This window comes from Ursus americanus, chromosome 14 (assembly GCF_024610735.1).
Source record: "Ursus americanus isolate L20-20 chromosome 14, mUrsAme1.1.p, whole genome shotgun sequence".
Lineage (NCBI taxonomy): Eukaryota > Metazoa > Chordata > Mammalia > Carnivora > Ursidae > Ursus > Ursus americanus.
In genome coordinates, this window is record NC_142140.1 from 63421922 (window position 1) to 63442089 (window position 20168).

At 45.9% G+C, this 20168-nt stretch overlaps 1 protein-coding gene across 9 annotated transcripts in view; it reads right to left on the reverse strand.

Annotated features, from left to right (window-relative positions):
• MYH10 (myosin heavy chain 10) overlaps positions 1-20168 on the reverse strand; it is a 123964-nt gene that overhangs the window by 66914 nt on the left and 36882 nt on the right. For 5 of the 9 annotated variants that reach the window (XM_087867596.1, XM_045797284.2, XM_087867595.1 and 2 more), the window contains exons 5-7: positions 13576-13678; positions 12936-12965; positions 6374-6466 (exon numbers count right to left, since the gene is read on the reverse strand). In XM_087867596.1, the coding sequence (XP_087723722.1) occupies positions 6374-6466; positions 12936-12965; positions 13576-13678 (226 nt within the window). The remainder of the gene's footprint in view (positions 1-6373; positions 6467-12935; positions 12966-13575; positions 13679-20168) is intronic. The other 4 variants (XM_045797277.2, XM_045797279.2, XM_087867600.1 and 1 more) reach the window with 2 other exon arrangements.

The window sequence follows — 20168 nt, forward strand, 5'->3', positions numbered from 1 at the left end:
AGAACTCACCCAATTTTCCAATTTCAAAAACTGCAAACTGAGCTAGGAAAACAAGGTGAAATGGGAATGCACATGGGGCTCTTGGGGGGAAATTTCTAACACGATTTCCTGCTTGCAAGTATCCTACCTCACACGATCCGAAAGCCTCACTCTGCCCAGGAGTTGCATGGCTGGTAACCACTTTCCACAAATCCTACAATCATGGCCTTGAGAGAGGCTGACCTAATGCCCACCCCCACCCTGAACGGAAGCAGACTCATGAGGTCGTGCTCCTTCGACGCCTGAAGGATGCCGTAGTAGGGCACCTCCAAAGGACCAACAGGTGCTATGGGGACACAGAGGAAGGCTCTGAGGAGGAGTGCCATTTGAGCTGAGTGACCTTACAGCTTATATTAGTCTGCTTCTGAATGGTAATGAAAGGGCTTGTTTACTTTACGCTCTTGGAAATAAAACCACTACAAGTGGCAGGAGTTGGTGACACATCACAATCAGATTTGACCTTGCAGCCACAAGAGAAACCACTCCATAATTTTCAAGAAATAGAACCTTCTGGCTGATGGCGACCCAAAGTGGCCACTTAGGCCCCTCTATACTCCTCTGCCAACAGGCTGTCTTCAAATGTTACGTGAAGAAACTCGTCGTCACACTGCCCGCCCCACATCAGATTTCCGCACAGGTCAGACTATTAAAATCGTCACCGTATCTGGAATCTACTTTCAAACCCTGCAGCATCAAGGGCACGCTCTGTACGTGTGTGAGTTCCCGCCACTAAAATTCTCCACTCTAGGGGCAGCTTTTGCCCTAAATGGGAAAACCCATTCTGGGATGCGCAGGATTTAACCTGAGACCAGATGATGGTGCTCATCTCCAAACTGTACCAGAAACTTCGCTCATTAGTAAAACAGGTTAAGTAAGTGGTCTCGTTACGTAGTGTAACAGATGTGAGGATTCCTGGGGTAACGTGGATGGACTGGAAGTTCACAGACACCCCCAGTCTGGTGTGAACAAGGCGCTAAGACTCCAGGAAGGTCCGGAGGCCGAGGGGTTTGTTGGGAAGGCTGCCTCGGGCTCTGTGCGGAAATGGCCGCACTGGTTTCCTGGTGCAGGCCACGCTCTCTGTCCCTGACACGGTCACATCTGTCCCCAAAAGTCTTCAGTGGGAGGGGCAGAGAACTAACGGGACAGAGCAGGGGCTGCATTCAATTCACTTACAAAACTTATTTTTATTTATTTTTTAAACATTTATCTGACACAGAGAGAGAGCACAAGTAGGCAGAGTGGCAGGCAGAGGGAGAGGGAGAAGCAGGCTCCCTGCTGAGCAGAGAGCCTGACGCGGGACTCGATCCCAGGACGCTGGGATCCTGACCTGAGACGAAGGCAGATGCCCAACTGACTGAGCCACCCAGGCCGCCCTCAAAACTGTTTTTAAGTGTCTGCTTGCTAATAAATACCAGTGAGGACACATGACTCTGCTAGCCCAACAGTGGGGAGGGCACTGGAGACTTTACTGAGCTCCGCTGACGCTAAGTATCTACCACAAGGCACCTAACATTGCGGATTGCCAAAGTGGCTCAATTCCGTTTGGAGGGGGGAAAAAAGAAAAAAAAAGATTTGCACAAATACAGAGAGTGATTCCTACCAAACCTTCCTGCTTTCTGAGAGAAGATGTATCTGCTGATACAAGTCAGAAATTGAAGACCCCGTTTTAAAAGTTTCATTACAAGAGATTCATTTGATGTAAATCTCCTCCATCTGGAATGCGTTTGGCTTCTCCGTAAACAGAACGGGCCTAACTGTGAACGATTATTTTCATAATGGTAATGCTCTCCTCAAAGAATCCCCTTTAATACAAGCCAGATGCTAGCATCTTTGAAAGAAAAGATATTCTTCAGGAAATGATTCGTCTATATCAGATCAAAGAAATGGAAACAAATGGATTCTAAAAGCTTGTGGAGTTTATGGTTTCAAATATTTTCACTGCCAGCCCGTGTCCTGTACATAACGACTCCATGCGGCTCCCCTGTACACACAGCGCGCTTCTCAGCATCACAGCGGGACGTGGGACGCCGCTCCTGGCCCGGGGCCTGGCCTGGCCAAACCCTCGGCTCCCAAAGGACCTGGCACACGCAATACACCCCCTGAGCTCAACTGTACACTGAAGTTAAGACCCAGATGAAGGCAGGCTCCATGAGGCTGAGGACTCTTGCTGTGTAGACAACCACCCATAACATAAATATGCACCTACTGTGTACTTCCGTGTGCAAGGCACGGTGTCCAGAACTAAGGATCTGGAGAGCAGGGAGACAGGCCCAACTGGCAGCAGGACAAGGGAGCCCTCACCCACAGACTGGGAGGAAGCGCTGTGAGGAAAGTCAAGAGTACGCCGTGCGGAGGGAGACAGAGGAGTTACCTCGGATGGGCTTTCAGACCAGTTGGGTGTTGAGGAGAGGCAGAAGGAGAACTGTGGACAGATCTGAAATGCGTTCTGGAAGCATGGCCGACAGGATTCGCTCCAGTCTGGACACGAGCTGTGAGGAGAGGCTGAGTCCAGAAGGATTTCTAGCTATTTTATTTTTCTGGGTTTTTGTTGTTTTATTTTGTTTCATGCGTACCCAACTGGGTGATCTGCTGGGACCATGTCCTGACAGAAGACGTGAGGAACAGATTTTGAATAGGAAAGGTTCCAGTTGGAACATGTGAAATCTGAGCGATTGAGACATCCAAATGGAAAGAACATGTGAATACCACAGTGCCTGGCAAAGGACAGCCGCTCAATAACTAACTGAAGGGCAACAGCAAAATCTAAATTCTAGAAGATGTGATTGAAAGATGAGCCCACACCGGCTACCCGTGAACTCGCAAAGCGTTGGCCACACCCACAGGGAACTGCCAAAGGGACGCCTGCAGCTGACTGAGCTCCTGTCCCCCAGCGCAACCAATTACTTCACCGTTTTTTATGGAACCACTAAAATCAACTACTTGTGGCTTTGTGCTGTTCATGCCTTAGGATGGGTTAGAAGCTAGCTACTGCTATTTCTCTAAAAAATCCTATACGGTGATATAAAGTTGACTTTCTAAGAATTACAGCCCAAAGCCAACAATGTAAAGACACCCTTGCCTCTCCGTTGAACGACTAGCTATGTGTGAGAACATTGCCTTAGTGAAAAATCTTCTCTTAAAAAAGATTCGCTTTTAATAGACTAGACTGAGTATACGCCAAGATTATAATCCAGAAGCACAAGCGCTTTGGGAAGTGTCGTGGGATGGCATCCAGCTGAAACTGGGTTTATCGAGGATTGAGATTAGATGGGTGATCCTTGCTGGAATCAATCCTGCTAGAAAACTAAGAAATTCTTCCTGCCAGTGCGACGTAACACAAGTTCCTACCAGAATTATTTACATAAACCTTTGGAATAAGATGCATAAATAATAAGCTTGAAGGAGACTCGTGCATAGTACTTACTTCACAAATACGTTTCAGAAGGTGATTACCTTGATTTAGGCTCCAGTTTCAAGAAATAAGCTCGACCGGGGTTTCTCAACCTCGACATACCTGACATCTTGGGCTGGGTAATTCTTGGCTGTGGAGCCTATCCCGTACACTGCTGGATGTTCAGCAGCGTCCCGGCCTCTACCCACCAGATGCTGGAGGCACACCACTACCTGTCACCCGAACGAACAACCAAAAATGCCTCCAGACACTACCAAACGTCCCTTGAGGGCCCCCAACTGAGAGTCACTGATCTACAGTAGTGCAAATTACAGATCACAGCCTACGTGTGTCAGTATGGAAATCTCTCTAACGATGTGTGGTAACCAACTTCCAAGATGGCGCCAGTAATCCCCAACGTGTGGTGCTCCGTCATTGTGCATTTATGCAGCCCCCTCCCACAGTGTATCAGGGCTGGTCCGTGTGACCAGTAGAATACATGAAAGGGTTGGTACGGGACTTCCAAGGTCGTGAAGAACACCACGTGGCTTCTGTCTTACTCTCTTGGATCACCTGCTCTGGGGGAACGCCAGCTGCCAGATAATGAGTGGGCATCTCTCCAGAGAAGCCTTTGAGGTGAGGAACCAAGGCTTCCCACCAAAAGCTGCCCAAGTCAGCTCGAAAGAAGATCCTCCAGCCTCATCAAGCCTCCTGAGAATTGTAGCCCCAGCCAACACCACCCTAGTGACACCTTCATGAGAGGCCTCAAGTCAGAACCACCCATCCCGCAGACACTCTGAGGTGATACAGGTTTCAAGTCACTAGGCTTAGGGCAATCTGTTACATAGCAACAGGGAACCAGTACGGAATTATACGACCATCTGTCCCAAACACAACATCGCTGGCAGGTAGATCCTGACCACTTAGAAACAGACTCACTACATTCTTTACCAAAGGACTGGCTGGCTGCAATTTATCTTTTCCGGGCTAAGAGGAGACCGTCACAAAATGGTTTCTCCTGAATTTAAAGTGTGCGTTGGGGGAGGGGGAATCAGAACAGACTGGTAACTTGATTTACGTGGTAAAATAAAACATTTTCCACTCAGAAATCCTTGTAAATCTTCATGGAGATTTACATACCAAAGCTGGTAGCTCACTGTGTCTTCAATCCCATGATACAGCCACTAAACATAGGGCTTTCAGTGGCAAGAATTTAAGATTTAAATGTGGCTGAGGCTCAATGCTGATGATCCAGGGGATGATAAAAACTCTACAAACAAAGCTTACCATCCCCAGATCTTTTATAAACCCCAAGGTCACAACCACGCTTCCTCCTGATACAGGTATATTTGTCATTCCACTCTGTATGTAAAAAGCTAAAATAATTACCTAATGAACTTGGGTTAAATCAATCTTCAAAATTCATCTTACTAGGAATACACAATATTCCAAACAAATAGATCCCTATTTTGTGAATAACTTGGAGAGCCTCTTGTGCTTAAAACTACCTGAGGGTGCCATGGGCTGAGTCATGTCCCACCCCAAATTCTTACGTGAGTCCTAGGCTCCACTGCCTCAGAACATGACTATATTTGGAGACAGGGCCTTTGAAAGATAATTAAGTTAAAACGAGGTCACTAGGGCCCTAGTCCCACATGACTGGTGTCCTTACAAGAAGAGAACAGGACACAGGCAGACACAGAGGGAGGCCCATGTGGCCGTCTACAAGCCAAGGAGAGAGGCACAGAAGAAACCAACCCTGCCGCTACCTTGGTCGAGGACTTCCAGCCTCCAAGAGAGAGAAAATCAATCTCTACTCTTTAGGGCCCCCAGTCTGGGGTGCTCTTTAGGGCAGTCCTAGCAGACTCAAACAGAGAGTTATCTGGCTACCTTTGGGTTCACTGGTCCTCTGTGAGCCCATTTTCAGGTAGCTCCCACTAAACACCCATTTCGTGCTGTCAGAAAGTCAACGTGAACACCATGACTTCACACTCTCAAAGTAAAACCGTACGTCCCAATGGTACTAGATTCCCCCAAAACTACCCATCAAGGAGTCATCAGAACTGAAGTCTCTGGACTTCTACAAATACTTTTAATATCAGGAAGGAGGAAAAACACAGAATTAACTCTCAACAATTTAAGTAGAAATAACTGAAATCGAAGACCCTCTCCAGTCTCACTGTGGAAATGGTTATTGCATCTGGAGGACTATATAATTCAGGGCGAAAGATGGACGGCAGGCGGCCCCCATTTTGCTGCATATGGTTCTAGAGGAGATTGGCCACCAACATGTCAACTGTGAGTAGCCAGACGGGGAGCGCAGGGCCCCTGCAGAAAGGCCAATCTGGCCATCACCAAGGAGGACAGCCTCAGACACTCTGGGATAAATGGTCCAATGGATGGAGAGAGGGAAGCTCTCCAGGAACTAACAAAGCTGAACAGCTGAGAAGAATTTTTACAGAGAAGGCACAGTATTGACCTATTATTCTGACGTCTGCATCCCAGAGAAACAGCGAGCATGAACAGGACAAGTGACTACACTGAATACCAACTGTGTTTGTGGAGCAGGGACACTCCCAGTGCTGCATGCTAAGTCCCACGTGCACCTAGCTTTATCGCCACACCGGGCCCGCAACAAGTATTACAGATCAGCCCAAAGATGAAGGAGGAGTCACCTACCCGTACCGTATAATTACATCCAATAAATACATCATTACATTCACTTTCACATTTTTCCCCTTTTTAAGATGCAGCTACTAGAAAGTTTAAAATTAAAAATTACATGAGACTCATCACGTTTCTACCGGGCAGTTTTGTTCTATACTACAACTATTAGCCTCTCCCTAAAATCCAAGAAGGAAGGTACTGTAGCTGCTTCATCATGGTAGACATTTAACTAGACATCGGAGAAATGAAAAAAGTTTCTGGTACTTTCAAACTTACGAAGCGAGATGAATTATCATTTTTCACAGTCTTCGCATTTCCAAATGATTCCAGAATTGGATTTGCTTGCAAAAGCTGCCGTTCAAGTTCCCCCTAAAAGACATTACACATACGCACACATACGCACACACACAAAGCAGATGTACGTTAATCTCATGTCTTCGCTCCAATCCTCGGGGGAGAATACAAAACAAAAACACGTCCTCTTTCTCTCCGTGTTTTCGTTTTGTGTGCCACCCCGTAACCTTCTTGGCTTTACTCTTGGTCCCAGGAGGTTCTGCTAAAGGAAAACAATTAGTGTTTATAAAGTGATCAGAAGGAGAAGGAAAGGTTGCATTGGGCACAGGAGAGAACTCTGAGCGCACGGCACATAAATTAAGCGGAGAATTTTGAAAATAAAGCAAATGGGTTTTCACGAGATGAAATCTAGCAGGACGCTGCGATGAACATATTAATACTTACACTTCTATTTATTTCTACTGTGCCTTCTTCCAGTAAGTTCAGGCAGCCAATTCTAATGATAACCACTAGGGGCGCCTGGGTGGCTCACTCAGTTCAGTGTCTGCCTTCAGCTCAGGTCATGATCTCAGGGTCCTGGGATCGAGTCCCGCCTCCGGCTTCGCAGGGAGCCTGCTTCTCCCTCTCCCTCTGCCCCCCACCCCTGCCCCGCTCACTCTCTCAAATAAAATCTTTAAAAAAAACAATAACCACGAGACTGGTGGAAGACATGCCGTTTTTCCAAGGGCTTCATCCAATTTCTTAAAACGAGGCAGACAGAGCAATGTCCTCACCTCCATTCTCAAAGGGGACAGAGACGGGCATGCGCTGGAGACTTCTGCTCAGATTTAAAAGGCTAAGTATAGAGTCTGTGATAGACTCTACGCTTGACTCCGTGTCTTTAATCATGTGCAAATTTGGCTATAAGACAGATTTTTACAAACAAAAGACGTAAGAATATGTGCCTTGATCATGACACATGACAGGAAGCTGTAGGAGAAGCCTGATGCCAGTTCTGGCCACAAAAAGCACGAGAAAGTGACGCTGTGTTCCCGGAACATAACGTTAGAATTATACCGTATGGCTTAGAGAAATCTGCTTTTTCCAAACACAGATCTTACCCCTGTGTTTTGAGATACCACAGTATTCTAGACCTGAAGAAAGAATTACAAACCACTAGCAAATGAGATTCTCTAAGCAAAAGAGGGATACAAGGCCCCTCCCATGAGATTTTTTTTTTAATATTTTATTTTATTTATTCGACAGAGATAGAGACAGCCAGCGAGAGAGGGAACACAAGCAGGGGGAGTGGGAGAGGAAGAAGCAGGCTCCCAGCGGAGGAGCCTGATGTGGGGCTCGATCCCACAACGCCGGGATCACGCCCTGAGCCGAAGGCAGACACTTAACCGCTGTGCCACCCAGGTGCCCCCCTCCCATGAGATTCTTAAATGGATGGCCAGCTGCTATGTGATGCACTCTATTAGCAGATCCAGAAAGAACGACAAACGTTTGCTACACTCACACAGTCTGGGTTGGACTCCTTCATGCAGCGGAAAGGGTGGGAAGTGCTCTGGGGGCACAGGACACAGTGAAAAATGCTCCTCTCAGGACTACCCTCTAGTGTTTATCTGCATTGTCTAGGTCACAACAGGGCTCAAGTCTAGTCCACGACTGTGGTATAAACTTCCTTTCTGGGCATTAGAAAATATGCTCCCCGTACAGGGAATCCTCCAGTTTATGGACTTCAAAACACCAGATTATTTCTGATGTAAATCTTTCTGAACATTACAGGCTCCCCAGACTTTTTTTTTTCTTAAAGATTTTATTTGACAGAGAGAGAGCACAAGCAGGTGGAGTGACAGGCAGAGGGAGAGGGAGAAGCAGACTCCCCACTGAGCAAAGAGACCAACTTGGGACTTGATCCCAGGACCCCGGGATCATGACCTGAGCTGAAGACAGACGCTTGCTTTACCAACTGAGCCACCCAGATGCCCCCACTCCCCAGATTTCTTAAACATGATATCCTGGTAACCAATTTTAACAACTGAGAGGCATCATTAAAGAATGGTAGTTATCAGGGCATCTGACTTCAGCTCAGGTCATGATCCCGGGGTCCTGGGATCCAGCCCTGAACTGGGATCCCTGCTCAGCAGGGAACCTGCTTAAGTTTCTCTCCCTTTCCCTCTGCCCCCCCCCCAAAATCTTAAAAAAAAAAAAAGTTATCATTCTGTAATCTAACGGGGCAGGGGGGGCTTTCCCCTGGAGGTCAGCACTTGCCTCCATCAGTGTGGCCATGACCAACACCTTACAAGGCCCTTGGTGTCCTAGCTCTGCAAAAATTGGGCTCTAGAATCCTTCTTACCTCAGTCTGTGTGATCAGAATGCAGAACCTGTCAGGAAAATACTGAATTTTCATAAATGGGGCATTACCTTTACACTAAACATCGACTGTTAGCTCACGATCATCCTGTCCAATCATAATAAAAATACTTGAATGTTTTACCTTTCAAATGTTTTCCTAACTTGGAGGTAAAACGAGTATTACGTACCCCATTTTAATATTCTCTAGACGTGGCTACAAGGATTCTTTGCTTCTATGTGCAAGTGTACGTGGGTGTGCTTACGTATGTGGTCTCTGATTCTATTCTTTCTTCCGCTGGTTTACAATAACTGGTATATTCCCTAGACCTAGCTCAGTCAGTGTGAGGTCAGAAGGGTGCTCCATGAGTGTTTGCTGAATGAATGTACAATCAGAGGTCCCCAAACCTGCTAGCAGTGTTTGGGGAGGTGCTGATGTGAGCCAAAGGCAGCAGTAAGAATTGAGTGAAGGGTCCTTGCTTCACCATAACCTGCCGACTGGGGCCCTCCCAGGCCTCTGCTGTTGGGCCACTATGTTAACAGGGTCGTGGTATTAACTTTTCTCCTAATGGACTGGTGATATCACTGACACCAAGTAAAGATCTCAGTAACTCAAAAATGAATCATAAAAAGCTTGACACAACGCTAACCTCAGAAAACACACAAAAAGGGACTTAAATTAAGAAATTACCATGAAATTTGACCATTTTGGTGTCGTACAATTTCACATCTTGATTGAACAGCACTAACATCGCTCAATGAAATTATGAAGGCATTTATAAACCCTCAGGGGACTGAGTGCTAACCTTCCCACTAGAATCAGATGGGCAATGTCCCGTTTCTATTCTACAGGACAATGAAAAATGTCTTTTGGGAATGTAGGGGGAAAATTAGCATTAGCTATTGAAATTATTTTTAAAGTTTTAAGTATTTAGAATTACATGATGCTTTCAAGGATGACCAGTCATGATGAAAACTATACCCTTGCGTCTACTCTATAGTATATTAGTATACACTTGCTATGTGATAGATATAAGAGGAGTCTGAAATTGGTAAACCTCCATTTCAGCCAGCAATGGGACGTGGGCTGGGATCGTGCTGGGCTTTGCAGGCCTGGCTGGGTAGAGCTGCAGGTGTCCCCACCACCCACAAGACGGTTGAAAATCGGTGGCAGTCACTCAGCAACAGTACTGAGAACCAGACTTAATCTCCACTGGCAGGCTCTCATTTCTGTGCTTGCTACTTGCCATCTGTCACAGCCTGTCTTAGTTCAAGGCAGTGTAGTAGACGGGAAGTCATCCCGAAACTGCCATCCAGATGTGGAGGAGTCCAAAGTGGGCAGGGCAGGTGGGCTGGCCTGAAGGAGAGTCATTCTTAGGGGATGGTCAAGTTACAGAAATCAGCTGTTTTCAGATCTGCTCTGAACTTGGCTTGGGTTCAGGCTCTGGAGTGGCCCTGGACTCCGTGCCAGACTTTGAGGGTCTGTGACAGCAATCTACGGTGAGGGAGCATGTCACTGAAACCACTTCCAGCTGCCTGGGGGACAAAGCCAAGCAAGACTTAATTCTGTTAGAAGTACGCCACACATTCACAGGTAAACGCTTACCATTTACTGCTTAAATACTGTGACCTTCATTTTGAAAACTGATTTATATTTGTATTTCCATAATGAGGATTAAGTTTCAAAAGCAAGCACAAAGGCCTGCGGGGATGGCTCAAATAGAACGAGGAGGCCAAACATGGTGACGAGATGGGGAAACTGGCATCCTCGTAAATTTGGGGGGGGGGGGCGCGTGCTGAACTGCACCGTCGCTCTGAAGATCAGTGGGGTGGGGCGATCCCTCAAAATGTGAAACAGAACACTCCCACGACCCAGCAATGCCACTCCCAGGCGCACGGCCAGGAGAGCGGGAAACACAGGTCCACACAAACACTGTACACAAATGTTCACTGAGCCATTATTCAAAGTGGCCCCCAAATGGAAACAATGCAAAGGCCTATCAGCTGTTGGACGCATAAACGAAACGTGGCCGAATTAATAGATTTAATAGAACGGGGTACCATTCGGCCAGGGAAAGGAATGGAGTATTTATACACACTACCACACAGACAAACCGTGCAAACATCATGCTGAGGGGGAAGAACAGCCTAGAGAGCCACACACTCCAGGGTTCCGTTCATATAAAATATGCACAGTGGGCAGATTCATAAAGACAGAAAGTAGGTGAATGGTTTCCGGGGGCTGGAGGGACATGCAAGGGGATGCCTAATGGGTTTCTTTTTGGGGTGATGAGAATCAGTTCCTCAAGTTTACTGCAGGGATGACTACGCAACTCAGTATACTGAAAACAACAACGCTGAACTGTAGGAATGTGTGAATTTGATGGCATGTGAATTAAATCTCAATAAAGCGGTTAAAAAAAAAAGAAGACTGAGCAAAGAGACAAAGGAGCCCGGAAATGTCTTCCCCTTTGTCCTGACGATTCATGCTACTGTCTAGTGACAAAACAGCAGAAACATATCCAAATGGCTCCTGGGACCCTGAATGAGTTTTGCCCATAAAGTTCAGTGTAAATTCACAACCCAGGGATATCAAACCAAAGGAAACACCTCGCCAAGTACAGACTCGCGACATGACGGCTGCTTTACGGCAGTCATTCTCAGAATGGGGTGAAGGAGTCCCCGGGGACAGGAAGGGAGCGTGGGCAGAGACGGAATTTCTTGACGCCACCCCCTCCGGGGTCACTACCACTCAGGAGTACCTCCTATTCCTCAAGCGGGCTGGGGACGCAAAGTTGAGAACAGTTGGTCTTCTCAGGTTTCTAGAAACAGACGCACAGCCAGCGCTAGACTAGACGACTGCGAAAATAAACGTGGGGAAGAGCAGCACCGAGGATTCTGCGCTGTGAGTTCATGCAGCAAGACATGCACACCGACGACGCAGGGAAGCACGGCAGAGAAGCTGCAGGAAACCCAGCTCCCCAGGGACTCCTGCGACCCAAAGTGAAACCTCAGGGTCGGCATGCGACTCACACACAACGGGGATCCGCACTGTGGTTTAAAATGACATCGAAACAAAATGTTAGCGATCACCATGTACGTCATTCCACACCGTGGATTTGGAAAACCCGAATCTGTCCGTCGATTATTTCACAGTGGTATCACAGGTCATTTTGGCGTGTACCTCTAGGGCACAAAGAAAAGCTAATTTCGGGTCTAGAGGTTCCTTCTGAAGTTGGCAAAAAAGCCTTTAAGTATCCTCTAGGATAACAATTATTTCATTAATCCTTCCAATTTCGATGAGTGATCTGCTCTACAGCTAAAGGAGCAAAAGAACATCAGAGGCCCTCACAGGTAGAGGACAGCTTTGCTGTCCGACAACTAAAGAATTTTAATAAAGATATCTGAAAATCCTGCTATCCAAGACTACTATTCCTGTAGATACTTATGATCATTTCTTTATATTAATAAATCATTTCTATAATATTATCCTTCCCTGCTTTCTATTCCCTCGAAACCATTCCAGTGCCGGGGAAAGGTTTAAGCACAGGACAGACGTCCCTTTCTGTCTGAGGCATCTGGCTTGGCGCTGCCCTCCTTCTCCTCCTGGGTGGCAGGAAATGCTCTGGCTGGTGGTCTGTCCGTTGCTGTGCTCTGGGGAGCCAGAAGGAGGGGTGTTCTCTAAGCAGGAAGACGAATAGTCCTCCACTACCTGCCCTGGATAAAGAAAATGTAACTTTATATATTAAATCATTAAAACTTTTAAGGCTAAAACACACAGGGGCCATAAAACGTTAATAGACTAGAAATGTGTTCCCCAAAAGGTACAACTTTTCGAGTTGCAGCCCCAGACTCAAAATGTAACGTCTGGCCCAACACCGGCCTTCTGTGCATTTAAGAAGAATCAAAACAATTCCACCTGGTCTTCGACATTCGAGACCCTGAGGGTTCAGGCTTCATAAACATGTGATTCAATGTCATGATAAAAGGGTAAATAAATATTAAAACTCATCTAGAAAACAAATTTAAAGCAAGAGGGCATGCTGCTGGCAAAAGAATACGTCTCTAAGCGACAAATTTCCAAAATTAAGTTTTCACAGGGGAGGTCACTCAGAACCAACCGTATTTGCTTCTAACAGAGACTCGATCTAGAGACAGAAATTAGTGCGAGCATTCAGGACTAAGAAGCATAGAGAAAAGCACTTGCCTGATGTTTCACTGGTTTAGGTGATTCCTGCTGTTTGTTACAAACAGATAAACGCAAACGTTAGCGAGTCGGGCTCTTTCCCTGAGCAGGGAGCCACATCCAAAGCACCAGGTCAACGTGCAGCTCAGAACCATGAAAGCAGGTGTGGCTGGGTCACCTGCCACTTCTGCAGATCTATAAGTTTAAGGATAGCGGACTCTCCTGTTCTTACCCCTCTTCTATCATCAACTGTCCCCAAATTTCTACCCCTGCCTCAAACTGCGGTGGGCAGTAGAAACAGGCTGCGGTCCACTTTCAGGAAGAACTGCTAACGATACTTGAGGATCTTCCTTTGGTGGAAATAAGAAATCTTCACCAGCACTGCTCATCGATCGTGAACAGTTCTTCCCAAAGCTTCTCAAGGAATTAGGCTTCAAGCTATAACCGTCAATTCCAGTTGGCCTGTGCAAATACCTAGCTCATGGAAATTTCCTGGTCACCTTGCTCCCTCCAGAGCGGAGGAAGCTTCTGGGTGGGGGTGGGGTGGGAGCAGACAAGGGAGCTGTCAGTTCCAGCAGTATGCTGTGCTTCCTGATGCTTGCTTCTGAAATTACCAAAGAATAAGCCTGAGACGTATACAAACAACAGAAGGAAAACTTACAGGAATATTATGGTCCTTCCGTCCTTTATGCGAAGAAGCAACATGAGCAAGGTACTGAATGACCTTCTTAGTATTTTCTGTCTTCCCAGCACCCGATTCACCCCTGAAAGAGACAGTAGCACAGGCCACCTTAAAGAAAGCAGAGCACACACGTTCCCAAATTACAACCGACAAAATTAAATGGAGTTGGAACAAGACTTGGTAGAAAGTAAAAAGAGTGTCAGTAGGGAAAAAAACCTTACCAGCTGAAGTTAGAAAATTATTTTTTTTAAATGGTATTAAATTAACCCAAACTTTTTTTGGGGGGAGGGGGGAAGATGCAAGACCCAAGATAAGGTTCACAATGCTGTTTTTTCTTGTAGTTTGGGGGTTCCACCAGAGAAGTGACATTTACTACAAAAAAGTTCATGAAAACAATTCCTCGGCCCCAGAAATCCAGCGAACACTGGAAACAGGACTCCTCAAACAGTGAAGATGATTTAATCTGAAGATGCTGAAAGGACTCTGGGGTGCCCACTGATGCTCAACTTCAAGTCCAGACAAGGTTTTCTCAGCACACACACCCGCCCCCCAGCTGATAAATGTTCCTTCCCCCGTGCTACGACACAGAACCTTGTACACACCTCGTCAAACCTCCTCCCAAGGACTGCTGGCCTCACATCCCAGGCTGCCCGAGGCAGAGAGCAGGACCTCGCGCAAGTGTTTACTGTGCATGTGTGTTTGTCAGATTCTTTTTAATCCACATAATCGTGTGCAGTGTCGACACGGAGCCAGTACGCAATTTGTACAGAAAATGAACACTGTGACTTTTGTTACAAACTGGGACAAATGCCACCGCTTTATATGCTTTATGTTTAAAAACAAGGCTGGCACATTTCAAAGGCTGTTTTTTTATTTCTACTCAAGGACTAATCTTGAAATTCAGGTAAGCTGCTAGGCACAGGGATACCTAAGTTATGGCCTTTCTGTTCAAATATTGAAGGCTCCCTAAGATCTGATGAAAGTGAACCTATCTTACCAATTGAGGAGATCTCAATTTGGATTAAAAGAAAATTATCTAATTAGATTTTTCATTAAAAAAAAAAAAAGCCCCAGATAAAAAAAAAACAAAACACCCAAAACCCAGAAAACAGAAGAAAAGCACCAGAAACCCGAAGCTATTATGATATACATGGCTGCCTAATAATCCTCTAAGCTTATTTTATCTAAGGCTTCAAAGTCTAATTTTTCTAATATACTCTGACCCGTCCTTGAAAGTATACTCAGAATTGTACCACGAACTGGCCACAACTTTAATTTTTCAGGTTTACTGATTGCATTACCTTAATTCTCTGCGCCCAGATACCTCCAATCTCAACTACAGAGGGTTTGGGCAAAGGGAGCCAAATGACCAACCAGTCGTACATACGGCTTTGAGTAAGGAAGCGATCTTCTTCGGGCCCTCACGCCACCATTTGTACAATGTAGGAACTGTATTAGAGCCTTTCTAGCTACAAGATGTGATGACTCTAGAAACAACCCACTTACTGGTTTATAAACATATTTTATATATGAAGCTCCTTAACCACTATCCATTGTTACATGAAAAATAGTCCCCTTGTGTGTTTTACCATCTAGAAGTTCTGAACTGTAGGTACTCAGATAGACCAAATTTTCTCTTAAGGGTCTTCTGCCTGCTGTTCGTGCTTAAAAAGGCCTTTCCTGCACCAAGATTATATCCATCTGTGCTCTCTTTTTTATAAGATCTATTATTAAATCCATCTGTATTTTTTTCCAGAACTTTGATGGTCTCACTTTTTACAACGAAATCTTTAATCCATCTGGAAAAAAAAATTAATAGTTTGGGGTAAAAACATAATCTCATTTTGTCCCCAAATGATTCAGCCCACATCCTAGTATCAGCGGTTGGCAAAGACGCTCATTACCCTGTGATCTGAAATATTATATTTACTTCTTATACACACAACTTATGTAAGGCCAGAACCATATTGCAGTAGTTTGTTTTGTTTAAAATTTTTATTTATTTATTTGCCAGAGAGAGAGAGAGAGACGGCCAGCGAGAGAGGGAACACAAGCAGGGGGAGTGAGAGAGGAAGAAGCAGGCTCCCAGCAGAGCAGGGAGCCCAATGCGGGGCTCGATCCCAGGACCCTGGGATCACGCCCTGAGCTGAAGGCAGACGCTTAATGACTGAGCCTCCCAGGCGCCCCTGCAGTAGTTTTGAAATAGGACTAACCAGAGCATCCAGCACTGTTCTTTAAAAAAAAAAAAAAAAAAAAAAAAGTAGTCTCTGAAGTTTATTTTCTCTGGTAAACTTCAAATAATTTTGTTCTGCTATGCCTCCCCCACAAATAAACAAGAGGCGGCATTCTGAAGTAATATTAATATGCAGGCTATTATTATTATTATTTAGGAGAGATGAGGTTTTCCTCTCTACCTCTCGGGTACTTTTGTGTTTTCTATGTTCACGAAGCAAGGACCGTGTTTGTCTTACACATCTTTGAAATCCCAGTGCCCAGCTCAGCAGGTGCTGGATATATGAATACAGGTCCTACCGCACATGTTTTACTAAGTTTACTCCTAGGCTCTGTTTTATATTTTTTATTCCTGCCATTAACGCCCTTTGATTTTCTACCTGGCCTCCACCGGTGCCTGGATAAGGTAATAATTTCATTCACTCAACAAATACTTACAAATCGACCACTGTGGGTTGGTCATTCTCCTGAGTACAAGAGCCAGAGCAGTGAACCTTTGTCTCGGTCCTCATGGAGCTCAAGTTCAGGAGAAAAGAGAGAAGATAAACCACAAAAACAAGAGGAGTGCAAGACGAGAGGACTGCCTTTAAGACAACAAGGAGGTGGCTGGGGGGGGGGGTGGGGGGGGGGCCGAGCAGACAGGAGTGGAGGACACCTCCCTGGAGACGGTCCGGGGACAGCCTCCCAAAGAGGAAGAACGGGCCAGTGAAATCGGGGGCACCACGATCAAGTGGATGGAGAGACGAACGCAAATGTCTTTGCCAGGAACCAGGGTAGGTGCAAATGTGGGATCTGACCACCACCAGCGAGGCAGAGAGCTGCAGGGGCTCCGGGGGCAGCAGGAAGCTTCTCGAGTCCCTGGAGAGAATCCAGATCTTATTTAAGCGTCATTCCTCAAGAGCTAGGATAGTGGTTTCTCTATGTTTTGTTAACTTTATTCAAAATACTTAGTGTTTCAAGGCTAATCATGATGTTGGCGGCTGGCTTCAAACAAATAATTTTTCTGTTACGCGAAGAAACGAGCCTCTCATTTAGACTGATGATGACTTGTCTCGAAAATAGTTGATTGTTCCCTTTCTGCTTAGTTGTGCCTCTGTGGTTTCTCCACTAACTCCTCTCAATTGGACATGCTTCAGTGTGTCCTGAACACGTTTTTTCCCCTCCCTGTCACACTCACTGGGCGGTGCTTCAACAGCTGCTTAGAATCTCGGCGACATTTTTGTATACTTCAGGTCTAAGGGGACCTTGACACAGAAGACGTTGCGGCAAAGATAGATATTACTAGCGAGCTCCTGAGAGGGGAGATGGGGAACTGCATAGTCCCCGTCTTTAAATGTGGACAGTAGCTTCTAACACAGAAGACTGTGGTGAAGAAAGAACACAGGCCATCCAAGGCACATCGTCAGCGGCCAGGGAACATCACCCATTACTGTCCACTCAGCTGCTCACCTACCGCTCAGGGGGTAATTTGGGTTACTAAGCCCTGAACTACTTTATGAATCTACAGCGCCCTCGTTAATGGTTAAGAATGTGGGTTATGGTGTCAAGATGACCCACCTAGATTGAAATCCTGTCCCCTGCTTTCTAGCTCTGGGGCTTTGGGCGAGTGACTCAGCTCTCTGGGCTTCATTTTATACTCCGTTCAATGAGAAACTCGGTACATCATAGGCCCGGGAACACACACGTAAGAAGCCTAGCACTGCCCCCGGCCAAAAGGCTCTCGGTAAACGGCAACAGTGCTAGTAAGTAGGTATGAGGAGGATGGAGGTATTAACAGAAGTAAAAAACAAAAAACCAAAAAAACAAACAACCAAAAAACAAAAAACAAATTATCCCAGATAATCCCCGATGTGTATATGAAAGAGGTGGCACAATCAAAGGCATAGAATTAGAATTCTCGGAAACAATTTTTTAAAAAGGAAAATGGCACATCTGTCCCAGACAGAGGCAGAGAAATAAAAGCAGTTTGGACAGGAGTAAAGACGTGAGGGAGCCAAACAGAAAGCTCAGCAGAAGTCTCCCCGAGTTTGGAGAATCCTCAGAGAGGCGAGCAACAGAACAAGACCTCAGAGCCAGGATGATAAAGGATCTGTTCTCGTTTCCACCAACAAAACCAGATCCCCCGAAGAAGTCGCTCTACACTGGAGATGCTGCTGGCTTCCATGCTGGTCCACGCAGTGAAGTGTGAGCTCAACGAGAGGGTGCAGGACAGCAGGACAGATCAGGGGTTTCTAGCTGGAGGTACTCCAGTTTTCTAGAGAGGTCTATGGCCCTCAGTGGTTTCTCAAAGAGGTGCACGATCCAAAACAAAATGTAAAAACCAACAGCACTAAGGAGGGGGGAAGCAAATCGTTGACACGTGATCAATTCTGGGATCTTTCTTGGACTCCCTTCTGGACCATGGGTACATTTCCCCAACGAGAAACTCCTCACCCAGATCTTAACTGCTTCTGTTTTTCTTTTCTGGATACATCAACTTCACTCTAGTTTCAAAAACACCCTCGGCCTGAACGTCTCCCTTCAGATGACGACCTCCATTTGAAAACCAACCACGCGAATCCCACAGGCGACATTAGCTGTTGATTTCCTACAGTCTCAAAACTCTGTTCTGTTAGAAAGCGGCTTATTAGCAAGAGCAGAGGTTTTGTGGTCAAGACGGTGTGGGTTCAGTCCTCCATCCCACTAACATTAGGGTCAGCCTTGGCTACCGGGACCTGTAATCGGAGCTAAGAGAGCTACTGCATGATTCATGCAGGGACCACCTGCAAAGAGGTTAGTCCCTTTCGGGGCATATTTGCCGAGAACATTTTAAATTTCATTCACAGGCTGACTTGCATACTTCCTTCTCCCCTGTAACTTAGCTATCATTGAGATGCACCTACAATAATCTAAAAATTCCCCCAGTTTTAAGACTGGAGCACTTCTAAAGCAAAGGATCATCCAAAAAGCAAACTGTGGTCTAGAGAAAGCTGCTGACGGTCTGACCTGGGGTCACCGAGCTAGCTCAGGGTGGATGAGAAAGAACACCAGACAGCTACTGGACAACATGATGGCTTTCCCACTGCGCCACACTATGGCCTTGCATGTGGGTTTTAAGTATTTTTTAAAAGCAATTTTAAAGACTGAGAAGAAGGTAGAGGCTTCCCATATACCCTCTGTGGCCACACATGCGCAGTCTCCTCCATTATCAACATCACTAAAATGGGACAGTTTTTACTAAGGATGATGCTATATCATGATCGCCTAAGGTCCAAAGTTTCATTAGGATTCACTCCGGGTGTCGTACACTCTGTGGGTTTAGACAAATATGTAACAACTCATATCTACTATTGTAATATCATATGGGATATTTTCACTGCCCTAAAAATCCTCTGCGCTCTGCCTGTTCACCTCCCCTCCCTCCCACACCCCTTGCACTGTCTCTATGACTGGAATCAGTCCGGATCCTTCTCAGATTGGCTTCTTTCACATACTAATACACATTCAGGGTTCCTCCAGGACTTTTTATGGGTTGAGAGCTCATTTGTTTTTAGTGCTGAGTAAGGCTCTTGTCATCTGGACGTACCACAGTTTATTCATGCACCTGAACATCCTGGTTGCTTCCTAGTTTGGGTAATTATGTACAAAGCAGGTTTTTGCGTAGGCATAACTTTAACTCCAATGGGTAAATACTAAGGAGTGGGATTGGTGGGTCATGGTAAGAATATGCTTAGTTTTGGGGCACCTATGTGGCTCAGTCGGTAAAATGTCCAACTCTTGATTTTGCTCAGGTCATGATCTCAGGGTCGTGAGATCAAGCCCCACATTGGGCTTCATGCTGGGAGTGGAGCCTGCTTAAGATTCTCTTTCTCACAAATAAACAAATCATAAAATGGGCAGAAGATATGAACAGACACTTTTCCAATGATGACATACAAATGGCTAACAGATACATGAAAAAATGTTCAAAATCATTAGCCATCAGGGAAATTCAAATCAAAACCACACTAAGATACCACCTTACGCCAGTTAGAATGGCAAAAATTGACAAGGCAAGAAACAATTGCTGGAGAGGATGTGGAGAAAGGGGATCCCTCCTACATTGTTGGTGGGAATGCAAGTTGGTACAGCCACTCTGGAAAACAGTATGGAGGTCCCTTAAGAAGTTAAAAATTGAGGGGTGCCTGGGTGGCACAGCGGTTAAGCGTCTGCCTTCGGCTCAGGGCGTGATCCCAGTGTTATGGGATCGAGCCCCACATCAGGGTCTTCCGCTATGAGCCTGCTTCTTCCTCTCCCACTCCCCCTGCTTGTGTTCCCTCTCTCGCTGGCTGTCTCGATCTCTGTCGAATAAATAAAATCTT